The sequence below is a fragment of the Musa acuminata genome, chromosome BXJ1-8, assembly GCF_036884655.1.
Source record: "Musa acuminata AAA Group cultivar baxijiao chromosome BXJ1-8, Cavendish_Baxijiao_AAA, whole genome shotgun sequence".
Classification (NCBI taxonomy): Eukaryota; Viridiplantae; Streptophyta; class Magnoliopsida; order Zingiberales; family Musaceae; genus Musa; species Musa acuminata.
Window position 1 is genome coordinate 23,168,968 of NC_088334.1, and position 24,535 is coordinate 23,193,502.

Genomic DNA, 24,535 nt, shown 5'->3' on the forward strand with positions numbered 1-24,535 from the left:
TTCCAAAATCCTAACGTAAGAGGTACTTTTCAAATATTTACAAGATACATCAATCTAGATTTCTCATTGATATTTCATTACACCCAAAAAGAACTTATACAACATCAACCTATCAAGTACAAAATATTTGCCCCAAAATCTTCTACTCTTCCACTGCCTCAACCCAATTTACATATTTTAGCGAGCGATAAGCTATCCTGAAAAATTTATATAGCAACGGGGTGAGCATATAAAGCTCAGTAAATGACTAACATATCCATAGCAAAGAGGACAAGTTTCAAACAAATAAGGTATCGAAATACAAAGCAGAGATACAAGATGAAACAGTAGCATGTTTTGTTTGAATGCAAAATTACAATGTCGTATCGTTCGAAGCACGTTTTGTTCATACAATCGAGGAAAGGTAATTGGAGCATATCATTAGCATAATGAGCATATCGATGACATATGGTAGTTTTTAAGGTATAACAAAGACTTATAACATTTCAAAAATATATCAAAGAACAAAACATAAATAGAAGCTCAAATGTCACATGACGATGCATTCATTTCATTCTTATCCAAAGCATGTATAGAAACATAGCCAAAGCTTTGGATATCATATCAAACACATAGAAGGTGAAGTGGGATCATAACATAATATGGTCCATCCATTTCTGAATGACCAACAAACATAAGTCTCCCACGTCTAGGAGCTCCATCCACCCACGTCTAAGTGAAGTCATAAGGGGCCGGCAGAGCATCGCGGGCTCTAAGCATAACTCCCTTTACCATTTCTGGCAAAGGTTTACATTTATCCCACAAACACCAGAGTACAAAGGGACAATATGAATAATGAAATTAGTATATATTGGAAGCACATACGGAACAACGAATTGTACATATGCCTTTCGAGTCAATACGATACAAACATAATCTTTCACAAATGTATTCAGATTTAAAAGAAAACAAAAGTAAGAGTATACAAGGATTTTAAGAAATCACATATGGCTCAATTGAAATAAGAAAGTTAGATGAATTTAATGTCCAAAGAAATGAAACTGGAAGAGGCACATGCCGAATCATTACGATGCAAACATGAACTTTAGATGATAGCTGCAAATGTACAAATAAATAAAGGACAAAAGTATACAAGAATTTAAAGTAATAATGTAAAGTGTAACTAAAGAGTGTTTGCCCAAATCGATTTCAAAAGAGAAGAAACGATGAAAGCCGAAATTGACCAAAGCTCGATTCTGGCAGAATTTGATAGGGACATTGTATGAACTATTTGGATAACCATTTATGCTCCAATTTATACAAAATAGGTGTCATTAGAAAGCTTTATCAATCTAGTTTTAGGTAAATCAAGTTTAACATGAATTAGAATTTACAACAGGGAGTTACAGATAATTTTGTAGCAAAAGGTCTAAAAATATTAGCTCTGTTTTACTGAATCCATAGGGTCGATGAAAGTAGATGTATTAATTAGCAATTGTACTCCAAAAATTTCAAATCAGCCATATACAGAAAGAATTTTGAGTCTAGCTTCGAATAAATTATACTTTCTATGAATCTGAGTTCACAGCAGAAAGTTATAAGTAGTTAAGCAACAAGAGGTCAGAAATTTCAGTCCCTATTTTACAGAATCTGTAGGGTTAATTTAAACAGAAGTCTTAGTAGGCATTTAAACTCCAAATCATTCGATCTTAGTATCAAAATAAATATTTTTTTGTCTACTTTCAAATGGAATAGGTCTTGTTTAAATCAGAGTTTATTACAAAATGTTATGATCGAAATATTGTATAGAGGTCAGATTACCGAAAAATTACAGATTCATAGCTTTATATCAAAACGAAAGAAGGTCTGGTTCTCAGTTGAAATCTTTCAAATTTTGCAGAATAAAAATGGAAACAGAGATTAAGGTTACTGTGGGATGGGGTTAGAATACTTGCCTTAAAATGATTTGTATCCCAAATAGCTCTTCTTCTTCTTCTTCTTCTTCTTCTTCTTCTTCTTCTTTTCTCAAACTCACGTTGGCTGCAACTCTTCAGGTTTGTTTTCTTTAACCTTTCATCTAATTATTTGAGTTTTGGCTAATGCAAAAGTTGCAATGTGTCATGCATGCATGAAAGGGGCTAGGTGTCATCTTTAGAGAAAAGATAAGTGGCACCCTTAGGTTAGCTAGTGACACATGTCCATTATTTTTTTTTTTATTTTTTAACTTAAATCTGAATCTTTCATAAATTATATCAAACTTCTAATATTTACTCTTAGGTCCCTAGCCATAAACTTTTAATATAATATCATTTAATATAAAATAATTATTAAATAATCCTTATTTTTATAAACAAATATTTTACTAAATTTTCTAAAAATGGGGGATGTTACACTCTCCCCTCCTTAAAGAAAAATTTAGTCCTCTAAATTTATCATACCTCATTCGACGAAAAGATGAGGATAAGCTTTCATCATTTGTTCCTTAAGCTCCCAAGTTGTTTTCTCTCCAGAATGATATCTCCAGATCAATTTAACTAAAGGGATAACCCGATTCCTCAATATCTTTTCTTTTTTTTATCAACAATCTGAGTGGGCTCTTCCACATAAGACAAGTCTTTATTAATCACCATCGGCTCATACTTAATAATATGAGTGGGATCAGGTATATACTTTCTGATCATTTGAACACGAAATATATTATGGATATGGCACAATGATGGTGGCAAGGCAATCCTATAAGCGACAGAACCAACCCTCTCAAGAATCTCAAAAGGTCCAATAAATCTTGGGCTTAACTTTCCTTTCTTCCCAAATCTTGCAATGTCTTTAGAAGGGGAGACCTTTAGGAATACAAAATCCCCGATTTGAAACTCAATATTTCGTCTTCTGTTATCAGCATAACTCTTTTGACGACTCTGAGCAGTCTTTAACCTTTTTCTTATAAGTTGAATTTTCTCAGTAGTCTCTTATACTTTTTCTAGTGCTAATAACTTTTCGTCGCCAATTTCTTCCCAACATATAGGTGTCTTGCACTTTCGCCCCTATAAAGCTTCATAAGGAGCCATTTGAATACTTAAATGAAAACTATTATTGTAAGTGAACTCAATAAGAGAGATATCTTTATCTCATTCACCTTTCCAATCCATAACATAGGCTCAAAGCAAATCCTCAAGTGTTTGAATGATTCTTTCTGATTAACCATCAGTTTGAGGGTGATAAGCACTACTAAACTTGACTTTAGTACTAATAGATTCCTATAACCTTCTCCAAAATCTAGATAGAAATCTGGAGTCTCTGTCAGAGATTATCTCCTTTGGAACACCATGAAGTCTTACTATTTCATTTATATATAAATCTGCAAGCCTATCAAGAGAATAAGTCATATTGATCGGTAGAAAATGTGCAGATTTCGTTAACCTATCAATGATAACCCAAATAGCATCATGCTTTCTAGAAGTTCGGGGTAGTCCTAAAATAAAGTCCATGGTAATACATTCCCATTTCCATTTAGGAATATCTAAAGGGTGCAACAAACCTCCAAGTCTTTGGTGTTCTACTTTGATTTGCTGACAAGTCAAACACTTTGAAACATATATTGCAATCTCCTTCTTCATGTCTTCCCACCAATAATGACTTTGGAGATCTCTATACATCTTAGTGCTACCAGGATGCATGGTGTACTTTGAATTATGACCATCCCTCAGGATTTGATTTTTGATATCTGAGTCATTTGGAACATATATTCTATTCCCAAATCTCAATAGACCATCTTCTGAAACTCGAAAATTCAGTTTCAATCCCTTTTCTACTTCATTCCTTAAGCAGATCAAGCGTCAATCTCGTAGTTGTCCTCCTTTAATTTGTTGAATGAGATCAGATTGCACTTGGATGGAGGCCATTAATATCATTGAGTCTTGCCCTTTAAATCATAATTCTCTTCTAATAACTTTCATTGCTTCACAACCAAAGTCACCATAAAACTTGTAGATTTTCTACTAAGGGCCTATGCTACAACATTAGCTTTACCCGGGTGATAATGAATGGTACAATCATAATCCTTTAGAAGTTCTATCCATCTCCGCTGCCTCATGTTTAACTCTTTTTGAGTAAAAATATACTTTAAACTCTTATGATCAGTAAAGATTTCAAATGTTCGCCTATACAAGTAATGCCTCCAAATCTTTAGAGCAAAAATAATTGTTGCCAATTCTAAATCATGAGTTGGATAATTCAGTTCATAACTCGTTAGTTGTCTAGAAGCATAAGCAATCACTTTCTCTTCTTGCATCAAAACACATCCAAGGCCCTTTCTTGAGGCATTAGTGTAAACCATAAATCCCTCATCACCACTTGGAATAGTGAGAGTAGGGGCACTAGTCAATCTCCTTTTTAACTCTTGAAAACTTTGCTCACAATCATCACCCCATACAAATTTCATATTCTTTTGAGTGAGTTTGGTGAGAGGTTGAGCGATTCGAGAAAATCCCCCCACAAATCTCCTATAATAACCTGCCATGCCCAAGAAGCATCTAACTTCTGTCACGTTTGTTGGTACTTCCCACTTAACAACAGCTTCCACTTTCTTTGGATCAACAGATATACCCTTCCCTAAAATCACATGGCCTAAGAAAGCAATTTCATTCAACCAAAATTCACATTTGCTGAACTTTGCATACAACTTCTTTTCTCTTAGTATGGATAATATATTTCTCAAGTGTTCCTCATACTCCTGATTACTCCTTGAATGTACTAATATGTCATCAATGAATACAATCACACAATCATCCAAAAATGGCTGAAATATCATATTCATCAGTTCCATAAAAGTTGCAGGGGCATTAGTTAAACCAAAAGGCATCACTAATAATTCATAGTAACCATATCGAGATCTAAAAGCTGTTTTTGGAATATCCTCCTTCATGATCTTCAACTGATAGTAACCTGACCTTAAATCAATCTTGGAGAATACTTATGCACCTTGCAATTGATCAAACAAATCATCAATTCTAGGTAGGGGATACTTGTTTTTGATGGTCACCTGATTCAATTGTCTATAATCAATACAAAGCCTTAATGTTCCATCATTCTTCTTAACTAATAGCACCGGAGCACCCCATGGTGAAACATTGGGTCGAATGAAACCCTTATTTAATAGTTCTTGTAGTTGCTTTTTCAATTCCTCTAGCTCGAGTGGTGTCATTCTGTAAAGAGGCTTAGATATTGGGGTTGTCTCAGGGACCAAATCAATAGTAAATTCACCCTCTCTATCTGGAGGTAAACCAAGCAAGTCATCTGAAAATACATCAGGCAGGGAGGTAAATCATGCTCAATACTCTCAAAATAAAAGATGGAATGATCTAGTATGCAAAAAGTGATCTAGTATACTGGTATGATTGGAAGATAGTCAATCCATACTTAGTATAATATTAAAACTCCAAATATCTAGGAGAACCAAATCAGCAAGAAGTTCGTGTTCTCTAATAGAAATCAAATAAGTTGACCAGATTGAGTTTGTTATCAAACAATCCCCAATAGCCGTATTTACATATAGCATATAATCCAGTGGTGCAGGTTGAATGCCCATGTGATAAGCAAAATATTACGAATTAAATCATAGATGAGACACATGGTTAAACAAATATTTGCATTCTTTTAGAAAAATGAATATTACCTTCGACCACTAATTCAAAAGCTTTAGAATCATATTCCGTGATTACATACACTCTGACATGGGCTAATGATTTATGAGGTAGTGATTCTTTCTTCTTATCCAAAGGGTAGTCTTTTATTTTATGATCCAAATTTTCATAAATAAAATAGGCTCTAGTCACCTACAATTACAAACTTATTTCATAATTTAACTCATATCGTATGTAGGATTAAATCTTTTGTGGTGACTTCCCTTTTTAAATCGATGATGTCTTGACCCTCTTGTTATCACATTCTAATTCATTTCTAATATTTTTTTTTTTTGGTAAACTTGTCCTTGCTATTCTTGTCCTTGATCTCTAGAAATTCTTTTGATCATTAGAACAATTTCGTACATCAAATATTTTCTCCAATCGCATCATCTATTTTTTTTTGCCACCAATATATTAGGTTCACCACGCTTCTACTATGTCACTCTGATTTAATATCCCCGATCAACACTTTTATCACACTTAATTAATCAAAAGCAGATGAAGTAGGAGGACTAAATGTCCTCGTCATTCTAGATTCTTAAAATGCATCAAAGAAAATTTTCACCAATCACTATAGTTCACTAGACCTCAATATATTTTACGCGTCAACATATCAAATATTTCAGTGATCCTCAAACCATGCTCTGATACCACTCTGATCACGCCCCTCTCGAATTTAATTTTCATTTAGGAGGTGTGAACCTAACTCAAGATTGATAAAATTATAATTCAACAAACAATCCAGGATCCAATCACACATTTGAGGTCACTAAGAAAAATATTCAAGTCATTCACCTCTACAATCCATAATTAACAAAACCTGTGCAGTTTATAATCATAATCATGTCACTAGATAATTCTTTAAAATCCAAAAGCAACTTAACTAAACCATAACTATATCATAAATCCATAAGCGTGGCAATTAATACAATCACAAAACTAACATGTACTACATGTTTATATCAGTACACAGTTTAAACTTAACATTTCCAAAATCCTGATGTAAGAGGTACTTTTCAAATATTTACAAGATACATCAATCTAGATTTGTCATTGATATTTCATTACACCCAAAAAGAACTTATACAACATCAACCTATCAAGTATAAAATATTTGCCCCAAAATCTTTTAGTCTTCCACTACCTCAACCCAATTTACATATTTTAGCGAGCGATAAGCTATCCTGAAAAATTTATATAGCAACGGGGGGAGCATATAAAGCTCAGCAAATGACTAACATATCCATAACAAAGAGGACAGGTTTCAAACAAATAAGGTATCGAAATACAAAGCAGAGATACAAGATGAAACAGTAGCATGTTTTGTTTGAATGCAGAATTACAATGTCGTATCGTTCGAAGCACGTTTTGTTCATACAATCGAGGAAAGGTAATTGGAGCATATCATTAGCATAAGAAGCATATCGATGACATATGGTAGTTTTCAAGGTATAATAAAGACTTATAACATTTCGGAAATATATCAAAGAACAAAACATGAATAGAAGCTCAAATGTCACATGACGATGCATTCATTTCATTCTTATCCAAAGCATGCATAGAAACATAGCCAAAGCTTTGGATATCATATCAAACACATAGAAGGTGAAGTGGGATCATAACATAATATGGTCCATCCATTTCTGAATGACCAACAAACATAAGTCTCCCACGTCTGGGGGCTCCATCCACCCACGTCTGAGTGAAGTCATAGGGGGCCGGTAGAGCTTCGCGGGCTCTAAGCATAACTCCCTTTACCATTTCTGGCAAAGGTTTACATTTATCCTACAAACACCAGAGTACAAAGGGACAGTATGAATAATAAAATTAGCATATATTGGAAGCACATGCGGAACAACGAATTGTACATATGCCTTTCGAGTCAATACGATACAAACATAATCTTTCACAAATGTATTCAGATTTAAAAGAAAACAAAAGCAAGAGTATACAAGGATTTCAAGAAATCATATATGGCTCAATTGAAATAAGAAAGTTAGATGAATTCAATGTCCAAAGAAATGAAACTAGAAGAGGCACATATCGAAAGCAAATGCGGAACAATGGGATGTATGTGCCGAATCATTACGATGCAAACATGAACTTTAGATAATAGCTGCAGATGTACAAATAAATAAAGGACAAAAGTATACAGGAATTTAAGGTAATAATGTAAAGTGTAACTGAAGAGTGTTTGCCCAAATCGATTTCAAAAGAGAAGAAACAATGAAAGCCGAAATCGACCAAAGCTCGATTCTGGCAGAATTTGATAGGGACATTGTATGAACTATTTGGATAACCATTTATGCTCCAATTGATACAAAATAGGTGTCATTAGAAATCTTTTTCAATCTAGTTTTAGATAAATCAAGTTTAACAAGAATTGGAATTTACAACAGGGAGTTACTAATAATTTCGTAGCAAAAGGTCTGAAAATATTAGCTCTGTTTTATTGAATCCATAGGGTCAATGAAAGCAGATTTATCAATTAGCAATTGTACTCCAAAAATTTCAAATCAGCCATATACAGAAAGAATTTTGAGTCTAACTTCGAATAAATCATACTTTGTATGAATCTGAGTTCACAGCAGAAAGTTATAAGTAGTTAAGCAACAAGAGGTCAGAAATTTCAGTCCCTATTTTATACAATCTGTAGGGTTAATTTAAACAGAAGTCTTAGTAGGCATTTAAACTTCAAATCATTCGATCTCAATATCAAAATAAAGATTTTTTTGTCTACTTTCAAATGGAATAGGTCTTGTCTAAATCAGATTTTATTACAAAATGTTATGACCGAAACATTATATAGAGGTTAGATTACCGAAAAATTACAGATTCATAGCTTTATATCAAAACGAAAGAAGGTCTGGTTCTCAGTTGAAATCTTTCAAATTTTATAGAATAAAAATAGAAACAGAGATTAAGGTTACTATGGGATGGGGTTAGAACACTTGTCTTAAAATGATTTGAATCCCAAATATGGGAAAATTGATGAAAAACCTCAAGCTCTTCTTCTTGTTCTTCTTCTTCTTCTTCTTCTTTTCTCAAACTCACGTTGGCTGCAACTCTTCATGTTTGTTTTCTTTAACCTTTCATCTAATTATTTGGGTTTTGACTAATGTAAAAGTTGCAATGTGTCATGCATGCATGAAAGGGGCTAGGTGTCATCTTTAGAGAAAATATAAGTGGCACCCTTAGGTTAGCTATTGACACATGTCCATTATTATTTTGTTTATTTTTTTAATTTAAATCTGAATCTTTCATAAATTATATCAAACTTCTAATATTTACTCTTAGGTCCCTAGCCATAAACTTTTAATATAATATTATTTAATATTAAATAATTATTAAATAATCCTTATTTTTATAAACAAATATTTTACTAAATTTTGTAAAAATGGGGGATGTTACAATGGCCCTCCTTCTAGCGCCAAAAATATTGATGGATCGATATGCCATGGTTGATACAGTTAGCACGGCCTGGTCCACTAGGCAATGTTGAGAGGCTCTGGTCGGTTGAGTCGGGTTTCGAGACCGATCGAACTCTACTTTGAGCGTCGACAACAGGGATTTGATCAGCGCCTTCTAGCATGTGATGATAGCTTTCCTGCAAAAAAGACCGTCGTCAGGTGTTTCCCGACTTTGGTCCCTCCGACGATCAAGTCAGTGGCGGGTTTGAGTTTTTTTCTTCCTCCCTCTCCTGGCCGGGTCCCGGCCAGGTGCTTTTATGCTATTGTATGAGGGTCGGTTGTACGCGGGCGTAGCAACCGATCCTCGGGAGGTGAGATAGTACCTTTGTGCGGTCGTCACTCCGGGACGCATGGAATGGCACCATGCGGCACTGTCCTGAGCTTTCCGGGATGGGACGTGTCGAGCCACGCCTTGATACAGTCCCTGGCTCGACGCGTGGGGGTGCCCCTCTTGCTTACCTGGCTGCAGCGCTACGTGGCATCGCTCGTGACGTGGCGTGGACCCAAAATATACCTTATCACCGGTTATATTATATCTTTCTTCAATAATCTCACATAAATTTTGATATCTAAATCAAGTTATCATTTTTCATGCTTCACGTCAAATAGTCATCTCCTCTAAAAATCGAGAAGGTTAATAACAAAGATCCTATCTATACTACTACTTGTCATCACAAATAAAAATATCACTACTTTGATACAACTTTGTTGAAAAAAAATATTAAAAAAAGATAAACATTTAATAAAATAATAACTCAAAAAATTAAAGACTTCATTAATAAAATAAATCGGACTCTAACTCATCTACCACTACTAATCTGCTGCTCCTATCGTAATTTAACTTTATGCTCTCATAAGTCTGACTGCATTCCTATTTATGACTTGTCATAATCTATCTAGTTTAAATAGCCTAGTTTAATTGAACTATTCTCTTGATAGTTCCAGAATAATTAAACTAGTAGCATTATTATGACAAGATCGACTGCAAGCTTGTCATCAGAAACTATCGTGCTTCCGATCATCTGGAACCGATCAATGATTACTCACCTGCAACCACTCACCACCACGAAAGAACACATCGATCTGGTAATGCCTTCGAACTTACCCATTATGCATCCCCAGCCAACCTCCACAGAAGCCAAATCCTACTCATTTCCAATGGACTTGATCCCTGTAGCTCACTATATTGGACCATAGCTGCCCATCCCTGGTTCATGTGTGCCATTCCACCTCTCAAAAGGGTAGGAGATGGGTTTAGAAGGACACATCCAAAGGGGGTGATCACTTGTCATTGTCCCCACTGCATGGGTCGGATGTTCCCCACCACGCTCGACTCGTTTACCAAAGGGACCATGGCGAGTTTTCCTCTTCCACAAACCAACCTTTCATTCTCCAGTACCAGGCCCCCTCCACCCTATTGTGCAATGCATTTGGCTGCCACCGAGGCCTCTCCATCCCTCGTCTGCTGAAAGGAACACATTCACTAACCTAAATTTCTTGTCAATGATAGCTCACCATCTGAATTATTTTTCATCCGATCCGTGCCGTCTAGGGTTTGGCGTTAGCCAAATTCATGGAGGTCGTTCTCGCAGCCCTCGGTCGTCCTGCTGGATCATGCAAAGACTATAGCTGAAAACACGATGGTTTTGGACTTTTCTGGTGAAGAGAAGCTCAATTAGACATAGTGATAGATCTGAACAAAGCAGATGAATGAATCAAAGTTTCTTTGTTGTAATCTAATTCGCAGTTTTCGACGTAGATCTATTCTGATAAATAAACACTAGCCACAACTCAGTTTGGATATACTTCCATCCGACCTGTGGTATTTAATGCTTGGAATCATCCAATTCGCAATTGTTGTACTCTTAGCTGCCCACCAAACTACCTGTTGGGATCATGATGGTTGAGCGCATTTGTTTGCTTGATGAAACGTAACTTGATTTATTATACATAAGGGACAAAAATGTTTCTTCTTCCATGGTTCACACATTCTCATCTCTAATAGATTTCTCATACTTATATTAGAGCCAAAATTAGTTTGAAGCACTGCCTATGGCTTATCCAACTTGAATGGGCAACTGCTCTATCCATGTGCAATGCCCACCGATGGATGGCACCTGGATTTACGATGCACATTTCCCCAAGAAATACATGTTAGAATTGAATTGCGTTCGCGCGATTATGTCTCTTGTCATTTAGATGATGACCGTGCAGTCCTAGCTTTCCTGTTACGTGTTTAAGTTGCCATTTGCGGCTCCTGTTTTCTGATGTGAAGGATTTCATCTCTTGCACAAAATAACGGTGGATCATCCAATTGTCGCCATCGCCAGCCGTCAAACTCTCATTTTAACATCTCACTCATGATCAGCAACTAAAATTGGGATATTTAAGCGCTAGCTGGGGTCGATCGTTGTATAACTCAGATTATCAGGAGCATGACCATGATGAGACACGATTCTTAGGTAGCAGGACAGACAACATGATTTGAGCAAACACCGTCCCGTTTAAGGGCCTGTAGTCCACGGAGATGGCCGAGGACGGTATGGACGACACAGAGTAGCTCTTCCCACAGCACATGTGACAATGGAAGGGTGCCTTTGCAAGTTTGCCTCCTGTGAAGGAAGACATCCCTGTGAGGCGCCCATGACTGATGGAGACCTCAGTTTTGGATGGCACTTTGTGTAGAACGAGGTATTATGTTAACACGCTTTGACCTGAGTCGCAGCCTGGATGGCACTTTGTGTAGAACGAGGTATTATGTTAACACGCTTTGACCTGAGTCGCAGCCTTCACGGATTGGTTCTGGCTTCAGATGATTCATTCATTTGGTAGGTCCAGGTTCACAGTCATGCCCCTCTATACTCAAAAAGAAATGGGATCATCATCAAATAGTTACACTAGTCCATGTTATTACCAGCATATTATTAAAGGATGACAACAAAGAAATTCTGGATACATGACAGAAGGGAAAAAGAAAACGAAGAGGAGTACATGAAAAAAGTGAACAGAACAGTTTGGGTGTTGTCTGTGTTTTTTCTGGGAGCCCCCACACATGTGCGCAGGGAAATATATATGGGTCATGTGTGCACGTGTGCCATGCATGGGTTACGGGGAACACAATTCTTGGACTGGATCTGGGGCGGTGTATGTGGCCATGGACATGATGAAGCACCAAAGACCCGAAAGCTGGGTCAAAAGGGCACCGATGAGTGGAAGCTGGTGCGATCCCCATACCCCTCCATCCGCAGTCTCTCTACCTCTTGCCCTTTCTGTGCTTTATCTGCCTGCAAACACGAAAACAAAGGAATGATCCCTTCAATGATTCACCTCACTCTAGTCATAAACATAGGTACATCAATCATCACCATGCGTATCCATGTACATCAAAGATCGGATTCATCTCTTAATAAAATGCAAAACAGGATGGGGAACTTTATTGCCCCATCCCTTCTTTGATTGGACTCCGTCTCGTAATATTTATAACCCCTCAGATCTATGCTTTTAAAACTATGCTTTCTAGAATAAAGCATTGCAAAAGTGGGGAAATAGAAGAAGTGTCGTTGATGCCTGTTCTAAATCCTCCATACAATTTTAGATGCATCTTCTGGCAGCCTTTTGTTTTGGAGTTGGGATCACACCGTACGTGGTATGATTGTAAGTAATTCTCCATGTACAAATTCAGTCCATAAAGCATGATTGATCACTGTCCATGCGGGGCCCCTATCTCTTAAATGGTGTTTGTGGGGCCATAAAAGAATGTGTTGTATCCGTTCCACTTCATGTACAGATAAGGTGATCATGTAACACAAATCTAAGATTTAACAGTGACCTCTCAGATAAGGTTATCATGTTGTGAAGGCCCACGACACTGGTAAGTCCATTAATTTGCATTCAGTGATTGCTGTCGATCACCTTAATGTGAGGGACAGTCGAAATCCTTCTGCATAGGATTCTTTATGTAGTTGAAAAATGACAAGACTGTCAGAATCTTGTCCTCTCCAACCTTCAATTGTGTTTTTGCCAAATTTCCTGAAGCATAACAGTTTTCTTACTATGCTTTTTTATTAATCTGGGCAGCATAAGGACAAGGGTTTGTCCATGCTCCTATGCCTCACATAACAACATTGCACATGAAGACTCTGTAGCTAGATTTCGGGTTCTCTCTTGCTAAGAGTCACCTCTGTTGCTGCAGGAGCCTCCACGCCCAAGCTGCAGTCGTAGAAATAGCTAGCAACCGATAGTTCCATCGAGAGAAACTGTATCAACACCAAGAAGTAGAATTGTAGGTAAAAGCTGCAAAAGATTAAAAAGCAAAACAATGGATTTCTGAGAAGAGGGTGAGAAATCGCTTGCCTCGACTTGCTTCTGCAGTGATCGCACGTAGTGAATGGTCTGATCCAGCATCCGTGCCATACCCATCATCTGCAAATTCATGGTGTTGCCTCAGGATATAATAGAAATAAGCAGAACCTTAGTAGCTGTACTATTGGAACAAGAACCAGTTCTAGCCAGTACCTTGTGACATCCAGGAACCTGGTTTTGTAGACGCTTCATTCTTTCATTGATCTTCTTCCTTCTCTCCTGATATCAGTGTAATATAGTCGTATCTCATCAGAAAGCTATATCCAGTTAAATCTTTCAGAAACACATAACTATGCATTATTCTACTCAGGAAGCAGGATCTATTGAGTGTACCCGTACAACTTCCTTACCCGCTCAGCTAGGCTGTGGCTATCAGTGGCTTGGCCACTTCTTGCCCTCACATGAACCACCTCCTTGGGCTTCTCGACTTCCCTTGAATTGCTTTGGCCTCTATCCCCACTTTCTGCACCCTGCAATCGAAGTACACAACATCAGCAAACAATTAGCTAACAAACACAAGATTGTGCGATTAAACATACATTCTTCTGCTTCTTCGTCTTAGCTTGTGCCCTGCCAGCCTCTAAGAAGGCGTCCGAATAGTTCCCGTATCTTGCATGAGGTGATGTCATCGTCTTCCTTTTTCTGTCTCCGTGAGTCTGCTCTGCAAAAGAGCCTGTGACAGGCTGCGGCTCCGGAATTGGCACTTGACACTCTACAGGCAACAAGCTGAACAAGTCATCAATAAACGGCACCGAGAACACAGGGTGGTCGAGTAAGTAGTAATCGCCGGAGTAATCCGTCAATCCCAGGCTTGGCTTCTCCGTGACGGAGTCATTTAGCTCTGCGAGCTGCCTCGTCAGCTCCAAGTTGGGATCCATTTCCATGAAACGGAGGTAGGGCACGAGGCAATCGAATCCCTCAGCAAACTCCCCCATGGATTCAGAATGGAGGAAGCAAAAGAGATCGTGAGAATCGATGGAGGAGGAGGGAAGGCTGGCCCTTTAAAGGTCGCCTGCCGTGGTTTTCTGAAGCGTACGTGGCGTTTCCAGCTTGGGTGACTGGGTTCTTGTGGGCCCATCTCGCAAAGCATATCCACAACTATCGGATTCATACATTATAATGGTCATATGTGGATGGGTGCAGGACAGTGATTGCTGGGATGCCACAGTGGAAAGTAGAGGCAGTAGAATGATTGCAGAAGACCGACCACCTGCCTCCAACAAGTAAATCGCTACATATTGATAAGTTGCTGTCATTCAAAATCTCGATCTCAAATGATTATAACGTATGATTTAGATGGAGTCATCAAAGTGATAGCAAATAAAGATGTACTCAACCATTCAGTGTTTTTTATCACTATAATTCAACTTATCATGATATCATAATAGCTCTACTGCCTTGGAGCAAGGTTTATTCTTCCTTCTTCACCGATTGCTGCACATCCTCCAACAACTTCAACTCCGAAGCTATTGTCAAATCCCCCATCAAGCTTAGGTGCAGCGCCACCAACAACTAGCCTTTTAAGTTGTAGCTCCGATGGCGAAGCCATCAGACGACATCCAAAGTCCAGCTCTACCACTATCGCACCAGCTCCAACGAGTAGTGACGCCTCCCCTTTCGCCTGTCAAGAGATGCTATTGTCCTTTCGTGAATAAGATCTTGCAAATCAAAGAGACGTTGCTGAAATCTTGGGTTGTAACCTGTTGCCAACACCTTTCGTAGATCAGAGCCTGGAGTGTGCCGTCGTAGCAGAAGCCTAGAAGTTGGATGACGTTCACATCGCAGCAGAAGCCTAGATGCCGGATGATGTTCATATGGTGAATTCAACTGATGGTGGCCATTTCATTCACGAAGTCTTGGCTATTGCCTTTGATCTTCTCCAACACCATGGCAGCCACTAGAAGTCCATTTGGAAGCCACTAGAAGTCCATTTGGAAGCCTCCCCTTCGCCTAGACTTGGCTGCTTTCACTGTGGATCCTTGTCTCCTGGACGTGGCGACGTCTACTGTTGCCTCCTCCCTCCTTACTCTTCCTGCAACAGAGGAGCTCTCTAGTGACGCTCGCATTGGTCGCCTTCATGTAGCCTTCAAGGAGAACGATGGCAAACACGACCTATACATGAATAGCATTTCTCTATAACCGGACTCTCAAATGACAACCAGAGTCAGCTCCAGTAGGAACTTTTTAGACTTTCTCCTGTTGAATCTTGGATTTTGACGATGAAATCAATTAATGAGTCTGTGATATAATCTATATTTTGAGTGACGCAGGACTAGCTTTGATCAAGGAGAGAAAAATTGATTAAAGCAGTAAGAATCATACATTAGGCCGGAGTGAACATGTTAGAAGATTTGAGTCGGACCGAAGGATCGGTCGGTGTGTCGGCAGAAGGCTTCGTGCTATGAATTCAAACATCGAGCCGAAGGATCGGAAATTGCACCAAGGAGATCAGAAGTTGTGGGAGTCAACATACCAATTGGGCAATACGCCAAAGGAGAAGATAATGCATCGAAGGATCGGACGAGCGCCGGATAAACCAAAGACATGTTGGACAAAGCATTCATGCTTTGTAATCGTTTGTCTAAGATCAAAATAGTTTAAGGGGCTAATTGAGTTAGCCTTTGGTGTAATCATGCTCACTCAATTAGGAGCCAATTTGGCCTTAATTGAGACTGATTTGGGCTTATTGGGAGGCTCATTCAGTGATCCAAAAGTTGGGTCAAGTGGCATTACCAGAGCAGGCGGTGGAACCGCTTGTGAGTTGGAAAACTCGAAAAACTCAGTCTCCGAGGCTGTCAGTGTAACATCCCATATTTCTGAATTTTCGTATAAATTTCTGGTGATAATGTTAGCATATATTTTAAATTGACAAAAGAAATAGAGTACGAATCAGAGGTAACTTATTTTTAAGATTTGGGAGATCTGTTCAAAAAAAAAAAAAAAAAAGAATCTAAGGACCTATATGTAAACCCTAAGGACCTAATCGTGAATATGATAAAAACAAGGACTAAACTGCAAAACGCACAAAATGACAAATCCCACCGCTTAAGCCTCTCTGCCTTCGTTCTTAAGGAAGCAGAGAAGGCAGCTGCGTGGATGATCAGGGAAAGAAAGAAAGAAGAAGAAGAAGAAGGAGAAGAAGAAGGAGAAGAAGAAGAAAAAATTGGGGCTTTAAGGGTTCTTGCCCAAATCCTTTCACTTAGGGTCAAAATTCTCAAAGGCAAGTGTTTCTAACCCCATCCTACAGAAAATTAGTCTCTGTTTTTATGTTGATTCTGTTAGGATCGAAGTGGCACTAAGAGGGGGGGGTGAATTAGTGCAGCGGATTAAAACGTTGATTTCGATAAATTTTTCGTACGATAAGAACGGAATTTGAAAAGTTTAACTTGAAAGTGTATTCTTAAAGTTGCGCAGCAAGGGTAATAAGGAACTAAAGCAATAAGAAGATTTGCAGTAATGTAAATGACAATAATGAAATGCAAACCAGAGATTACGCCGATTTAGAGTGGTTCGGTCAAATGACCTACATCCACTTGCGAGGCCCCTCTTCGATGAGGCTCCCACCTTCCACTAGCAAATCTCTTGAAAGGGAAGGGTAAATACCCCTTTTACAACTCTTTACAAGCGGTTCACTCTCTTACAAATTTTTAGCAAGAATGAAGGAGGTGAACACTAGCAAAATGAAAACAAGATTAGCTAGGACTTTTCTAATGCCTTTCTCTCAAACACTTGCTGCTCAAAAAGTTGTTCTCTCAGCTGAGATTTGAGGGGTATTTATAGGCCTCAAGAGGATTCAAATTTGGACTTCAAAATTTGAATTCTCTTTGGGTTCCTACTGTTGGAGGTGCCACCGCCCAGCCAGGAGGTGTCACCGCCTAGCTCTCGGGCACTGGGCGGTGCCACCGCCTACAGTGTTTTCAGCCCACTAGTTAGGCTTCAATCTTACCCCAAACTAGTCCGAACTTGGGCCCAATTGGCCCCTACTTGGGTTATAGGATTAACACCTAATCCTAACCCTAATTAACGTGCTAACTACGAATTTAAAGACATTTTCTAAGCTATTACAAAGTCCGCAAGTCAAGACTTCTTCCGGCGAACTTCCAGCGAACTTCCGACGGTCTTCCGATAAACTCTCGGAAACCATTCTGCGGACTCCCAGCAAGCTCCTAGACTTCACGATTTGATCTTGGCGAGTTCCAACGAGCTTCTTTGGTAAGCTCCGATCTTTCTCCGCGAGCTCCGCGAACTTCCAACGAACCTTCCGGCGAGCTTCCGAAAAACCCTTCGGCAAGCTCCCTACTCATTCTCGGCTAGTTCCGACTGTTAGGATCGGAGCGGCACTAAGAGGGGGGGGTGAATTAGTGCAGCGGATTAAAACTTCGATTTTAATCAAAATCTTTCGTACGTTAAGAACGAAACTTGAGAAATTTAACTTGAAGGCGTATTCTTGAAGTTGCGCAGCAAGAGTAATAAGGAACTAAAGCAGTAAGAAGATTTGCAGTAATGTAAATGACAATAATAAAAAGCAAACCAGAGATTACGCCGATTTTTAGAGTGGTTCGGTCAAATGACCTACTCCACTTGCGAGGCCCCTCTTCGATGAGGCTCCCACCTTCCACTAGCAAGTCTCTTGAAATGGAAGGGTAAACACCCCTCTTACAACCTTTTACAAGCAGCTCAACCTCTTACAAATTTTCAATAAGAAAGGAGGAGGAGAACTCTCTAGCAAATTGAAAACAAGACTTGCTAAGACTTTCTAAGACTTTTCTTTCAATCAAAATGCTTTTCAAAAGTTGTAACCTCAGCTGAGATTTGAGGGGTATTTATAGGCCTTAAGAGGATTCAAATTTTGGGCTCCAAAATTTGAATTCTCTTAGGGTTCCCGGTGCTGGCGGTTCCACCGCCCAGCCAGGCGGTGCCACCGCCCAGCCAAGGAGGTGTCACCGCCCAGCACTCGGGTGCTGGGCGGTGCCACCGCCTACAGTGTTTTCAGCCCGACTACAGTGTTTTCAGCCACTAGTTGGGCTTCAATCTTGGCTCTCTAGTTCGCTGGTTTAGCTTAATTTTTAGCCTAAACCAACTCTGACTTTGGGCCCAGTTGGCCCCTAACCAGGATATAGGATTATCTCTTAATCCTAATCCTAATTACAAGTGGACTACATAACCAAAACACGTCCTAAGCAAATTTTCAACCGCGAACGTCGAGTCTTGTTCTGACGAGCTTTCCGACGAACTTTCTGCCGACGGGCTTCTAGCAAGCTCCCAAACTTGTGATGACTTTAATGAGTAGCCGAGCCTTCTCGGTGATCTCTATGAACCTCCGACGATCTCTTCGGCGAACTTCCGAAAATTCCGACAGGTTCCCGATTTCTTCTCGGTTGGTTCTGGCAGCATCTCCGACGATTCTTCGGACTCTTAAACGTCCATCGAACTTGACTCCGGTATTCTCGCTTTGTGTTTTCTGGTTATCGCAGTTAATCCTGCACACTTAACTCAATAATATGCATTAGATCAAATAACCCATCAATTGATTTTATCATCAAAATCCGAGATTCAACAATCTCCCCCTTTTTGATGATGACAATCAATTGATGACGGAGTTAAACGTAACTCCCCCTATCTATATGCCATATTATGAGAAGATAAAACACTTGAATTTCATCATTGAATTCAAGTATAAACCGATAAGCTCTAACCGTAGAACTTATCGTTATTCTCATTAAGCATAATGTAAATGCGAAACTTTGATGAAAATCTTTTTCAAGTCGAAAGATAAGAGACAAATTTTACTATGACAAGAGATAAAGATTTTCAACTTGAATTGCATGATTATACATTTTAGACATGCATTCAATATGATCAATCAATCTTACGATATTTTCAAGGATTTTGCAAGGCATATAAGATAATCATCGATCGATCACTTTTCTCAAGGATTTTGCAATTCATATTTTGTCATGCTATTAAGAATGATATAAGTCATCACTTTTCTCCCCCTTTGTCATCAACAAAAAGGAAAATGAGACTTGAAGCACATATTTTGTCATACAACGATTTTATCATTGAAAATTAAGTATGCAAAAATATTTACGCAGAGTTCATTTTAGAGGAAAATTCAGCATGCATTCATATTATCTAATCTCTTCTTTCTATGAATAACAGAAATTGTAGATGTATATAAGAGAGAGATTAGGATAAAAAAAATTCAAGTAGTAATTTCACGAAGTCAAGATCATAATTCGAATACAAACTCATTCAAATCGTCAAATTAATGAAAATCTCAACATTACTTTTTAAACATCACATAAGGCATTTAAAGAATTTTTGAAACATAGGAGAATGATTAATTTAAGCATACAATGTTTCAATCAAATTCAAGTCATGAATGCCAATACTTTCATATTTATAAGTATCAATTCATGAATGCCAAAAGATATTATTTGTGATTCCAATTTTGCAAGATCAAGATTATGATTTAGATAAAACTTATTTAAATCAAATCGCTAACTTGAAATTCATAATCAAGTCATCAAAGTCGATTTCGAGATTTCACAACATGTCATATGGAATTTGAAGGAGAATGAGAGATGGAAAGAAGATGAAAAACTTTACGGAAAATCCAATCAAACAAGTTTATTGTTTAGGGACAATTTAACATACCTAATTCCCTTCTAATAAATTCAAATTGGTCTTCATTCATGGCTTTTGTGAATATATCTGCTAATTGATGCTTTGTGTCAATGAATTCTAGAACAACATTATTGTTAAGGACATGATCGCGTATGAAATGATGCCTAACATCGATGTGCTTAGTTCTAGAATGCTGAATTGGATTTTTAGTAAGACATATGGCACTAGTATTATCACATTTTATGGGAATATTTTTAAAGTGAATTCCATAGTCTTCTAATGTATTTTTCATCCAAATGACTTGTGCACAACATGCACTTGCAGCAATATATTCGGCTTCCGCCGTAGATAGTGCGACTGAATTTTGTTTCTTGGAAGTCCAAGAAACAAGTGCATGTCCTAAAAATTGGCATGTTCCGGATGTACTTTTTCTATCTATTCTGCATCCGCCAAAATCGGCATCCGCATAGGCTATTAAATCAAATTTTTCAGATTTTGGATGCCATAATCCTAAATTTGGAGTTCCTTTAAGATATCTAAATATTCTTTTAACACTCTTAAGATGACATAATTTAGGATTAGATTGAAACCTAGCGCAAAGTCCTATACTAAACATAATATCCGGTCTAGTCGCAGTGAGGTAGAGTAGACTACCTATCATTCCCCTATATGTTTTTTGATCGAAACTTTCACCATTTTCATCCATATCTAACTTAGTCGCAGTACTCATAGGGGTGTTTATTGCTTTTGAACTATCCATGTTAAATCGTTTTAACAATTCTAATGTATATTTGGATTGGTTAAGAAATATACCATCACTAAGTTGTTTGATTTGTAATCCCAAAAAGAAAGTTAATTCACCCATTAAACTCATTTCAAATTCAAGACTCATACATTTGGCAAATGATTCACATAGTGATTCATCCGAAGAGCCAAACACAATATCGTCAACATAAATTTGCACAATAAGAAAATTATTTTCAAAATGTTTAATAAACAATGTAGTATCAACCTTGCCTTTGGTAAAATTATTTAAAATAAGAAAGGAACTAAGTCTTTCATACCAAGCTCTAGGAGCTTGTTTTAAGCCATGGAGAGCTTTAGTCAATTTGAATACATGATTAGGAAGAAGAGAATTTTCAAATCCAGGAGGTTGTTCGACAAATACTTCTTCGGAAATAAAGCCATTCAAGAAAGCACTTTTAACATCCATTTGAAATAGTTTAAAATTATTACTACTAGCATAGGCAAGGAGCATCCTTATGGCTTCTAATCGAGCCACGGGAGCGAAGGTTTCTTCGTAATTGATACCTTCTTCTTGGTTGAAACCTTTGGCCACTAATCTAGCCTTGTTTCTAACCACGATACCATTTTCGTCTTCCTTGTTTCTAAAGACCCACTTAGTACCTATGACTAAGTGGTCACTTGGTCTAGGAACAAGCTTCTATACCTCATTCCTCTCAAATTGGTTCAATTCTTCTTGCATTGCAATGATCCAAAAATCATCTTTTAAGGCTTCGTCAATGCATTTAGGTTCAATTTGAGAAAGGAAAGCGGCATTAGCAAAGAAATTTTTGAAAGAAGAACGAGTTTGAACCCCTTTTGATGTATCTCCTATAATTTGCTCTTTTGGATGAGCATCTACATACTTCCATTCTTTTGGTAAAGAAATTTCGGAAGAAGATGCATTCAAATGGCTATTTTGAGGAGAGGGTTCATTTAAATTCAAATTATCAAAACCAAGATCATCATCAAAATCATTTTTCTTTAAATCGAAAATTTCATTAAAAACTACATGAATAGACTCTTCAATTACTAAAGTTCTTTTATTAAAAACCCGAAAAGCTTTAGAAACCGAAGAGTAACCAAGAAAGATGCCTTCATCGGATTTAGCATCAAATTTTCCTAAAGCATCCCTTTCATTTAAAATAAAGCATTTACAACCAAAAACTTTAAAATAGGAGATGTTTGGTTTTTGCTATTCCATAATTCATAGGGAGTTTTGGATAAGGATGGTCTTATTAGAACTCTATTCATGATGTAGCAAGCCGTATTTACGGCTTCGGCCCAAAAGTACTTAGGTAAACTATGTTCATTCAACATAGTTCTTGCCATTTCTTGTAGGTTTCTATTTTTCCTTTCAACTACTCCATTTTGTTGAGGATTTCTTGGAGTTGAGAAGTTGTGATTGTACCCATTACTTTCGCAAAAATTTTGAAAGTCACGATTTTGGAATTCACCACCGTGATCACTCCGAATTGATGAAATCATGAAGCCTTTTTCGTTTTGAGTGAGTTTACAAAATTTAGAGAAACACTTGAAGCAATCACTTTTGTGAGCTAAGAAATAGGTCCAAGTGTATCTAGAGTAGTCATCCACAATCACAAAAGCATATTTGCTTCCACCTAGACTTGTTGTATCAATTGGTCCAAATAAGTCCAAATGGATCAATTGTAATGGTCTAGTAGTGCTAATTTGATTTTTTGGTTTGAAGCTTGTTTTTATTTGTTTGCCTAGTTGACATGCATCGCATACTTTGTCCTTAATAAACTTTATATTTGGAATTCCTCGTACTAATTCTTGAGATGAGATCTTAGATATTATTTTCATGCTTGCATGGCCTAATCTCCTATGCCAAAGCCAAGCATCATCATTTATGGTGGAGAAGCACATTTCATTACTTAGTTCATCAAGATTGATGATATAGACATTATTTTGTTTTAAAGCAATCATAGTCATGTTATGATTTGGTTTTTCAATAATGCACATATTTGATTCAAATCTAACGATGTAACCTTTATCGCATAGTTGACTAATACTCAAGAGATTATGTTTCAATCCATCAACTAGTAAGACATCATCAATGGAAAAATTAAATTTGTTACCAATAGTTCCCTTGCCAATGATTTTGCCCTTGTTGTTGTCTCCGAAGGTAACGTACCCTTCTTCTTTGCTAGTGAGCATAGAGAAATGAGATGGATCTCCAATCATATGTCTTGAGCATCCACTATCGAGATACCATCTCTTGCTCCTAGCTTGTGGGTTTGTCTATAAAAGAGGATGATTTTTAGGTATCCATTTGATTTTGGGTGCCTCAAAAATTGACCCACTAACTTTGTTATTTATGATTGAATTCTTTATAGTTCCTTTAGGAACCCATATTAATTTTTGTGAACTAATTTTCCTAAATGGGCATTTGTAGGCAATATGTCCGGATTTGCAACAAAAGTTGCATTTCATATAAGAGGAAACATGTAATGTAGGTCCTTTTATGAAAGTGGTAGGATTTTGATATAATCGTTTTACAAATCCAATTCCATTTCTATTTGCGATGTGACCCTTGTGTGCAAGGATCATATCTAATCCTTTGCTACCAACCTTAAACTTGTTTAAGGTTTCCTTAAGAAGCAAGTTTTCATTTTTTATTGCTTCTAAGTGCTCACACTTAGAGCATGGAGGAGTTTGAAGACTATCAAACTTATCTTGTAGCAAAGCATGCTCTTTCTTTAAGATACTTAACTTCTTGCTAACAGTTCTACATTCATCAAATAATTCATGAAAAGCGATAGATAGTTCTTCAAAAGATAAATCTTCATTAAATAAATCACATACCTCTTCTCCTAACGCCATTAGCGCGTAATGAGCAACTTGCTCGGTGTTGGACTCCTCTTCTTCGGATGCGCTTGAATCATCCCACGTTGCCTTGAACGCCTTCTTCTTTGATGTCCTCTTTTTGGCTTGAGGACAATCGTTCTTGTAGTGTCCCGGTTTTTTGCATTCATAGCAAATCACTTGGTCCTTCTTTTGTTCAAATTTATTTTTTACATTATTTTTAAGTTTGTTCTTTCTTAAATATTTTTTAAATTTTTGAGTCAAAAGTGCAATGTCATTGTCACTGTCCTCATCACTTGATGTTCCTTTCAAGTGGTCTTCTTGTGATTTGAGTGCAATATCCTTCCTGTTCTTTGGAAGGGGGTTCTCGAGCTCGTCATGAGCTTGACATGTCATTTCGTAGGTCATTAAAGACCCAATGAGTTCTTCAAGAGGGAATGCTTTAAGGTCTTTGGCCTCTTGAATGGCCGTAACTTTTGGATCCCAACTTTTAGGGAGGGATCTTAAGATTTTAGTTACTAGTTCAAAGTTAGTAAAATCTTTACCAAGAGCTTTGAGTCCATTGATGACATCCGTAAACTGGGTGTACATGTCTCCGATGGACTCACTTGGTTTCATTCGGAAAAGTTCGTAAGAGTGCACAAGGATGTTGATTTTGGACTCTTTCACTCGGCTAGTGCCTTCATAAGTGACCTCAAGAGTTCTCCAAATATCAAAAGCCGAATCACACATTGAAACACGATTAAATTCGTTTTTGTCTAGTGCACAAAACAAGGCATTCATAGCCTTTGCATTTAAAGC

The 24,535-nt window shown here is 37.7% G+C and overlaps 1 protein-coding gene across 1 annotated transcript; it reads right to left on the minus strand.

Annotated features, from left to right (window-relative positions):
- Window positions 1-12,011: 12,011 nt before the first annotated feature.
- Window positions 12,012-14,454, minus strand: LOC135589047 (transcription factor bHLH75-like). The gene is made up of 6 exons (XM_065081360.1): window positions 14,032-14,454; window positions 13,843-13,962; window positions 13,646-13,711; window positions 13,484-13,552; window positions 13,309-13,386; window positions 12,012-12,414 (listed from the first exon to the last, which is right to left on the minus strand). The coding sequence occupies exons 1-6, from the start codon at window positions 14,425-14,427 to the stop codon at window positions 12,322-12,324; spliced, it is 822 nt and encodes a 273-aa protein (XP_064937432.1). The 5' UTR covers window positions 14,428-14,454; the 3' UTR covers window positions 12,012-12,321.
- Between the last annotated feature and the right edge of the window lie 10,081 nt (window positions 14,455-24,535).

Coding starts and splice junctions, on each gene's coding strand:
- LOC135589047 (XM_065081360.1), bottom strand. CDS start 14,427: ATGGGGGAGTTTGCTGAGGGATTCGATTGCCTCGTGCCCTACCTCCGT. Junction 13,553..13,645: donor AGGTTCCTGGATGTCACAAG/GTACTGGCTAGA, acceptor ATGAATTTGCAG/ATGATGGGTATGGCACGGAT. Junction 13,387..13,483: donor CACTGCAGAAGCAAGTCGAG/GCAAGCGATTTC, acceptor GTGTTGATACAG/TTTCTCTCGATGGAACTATC.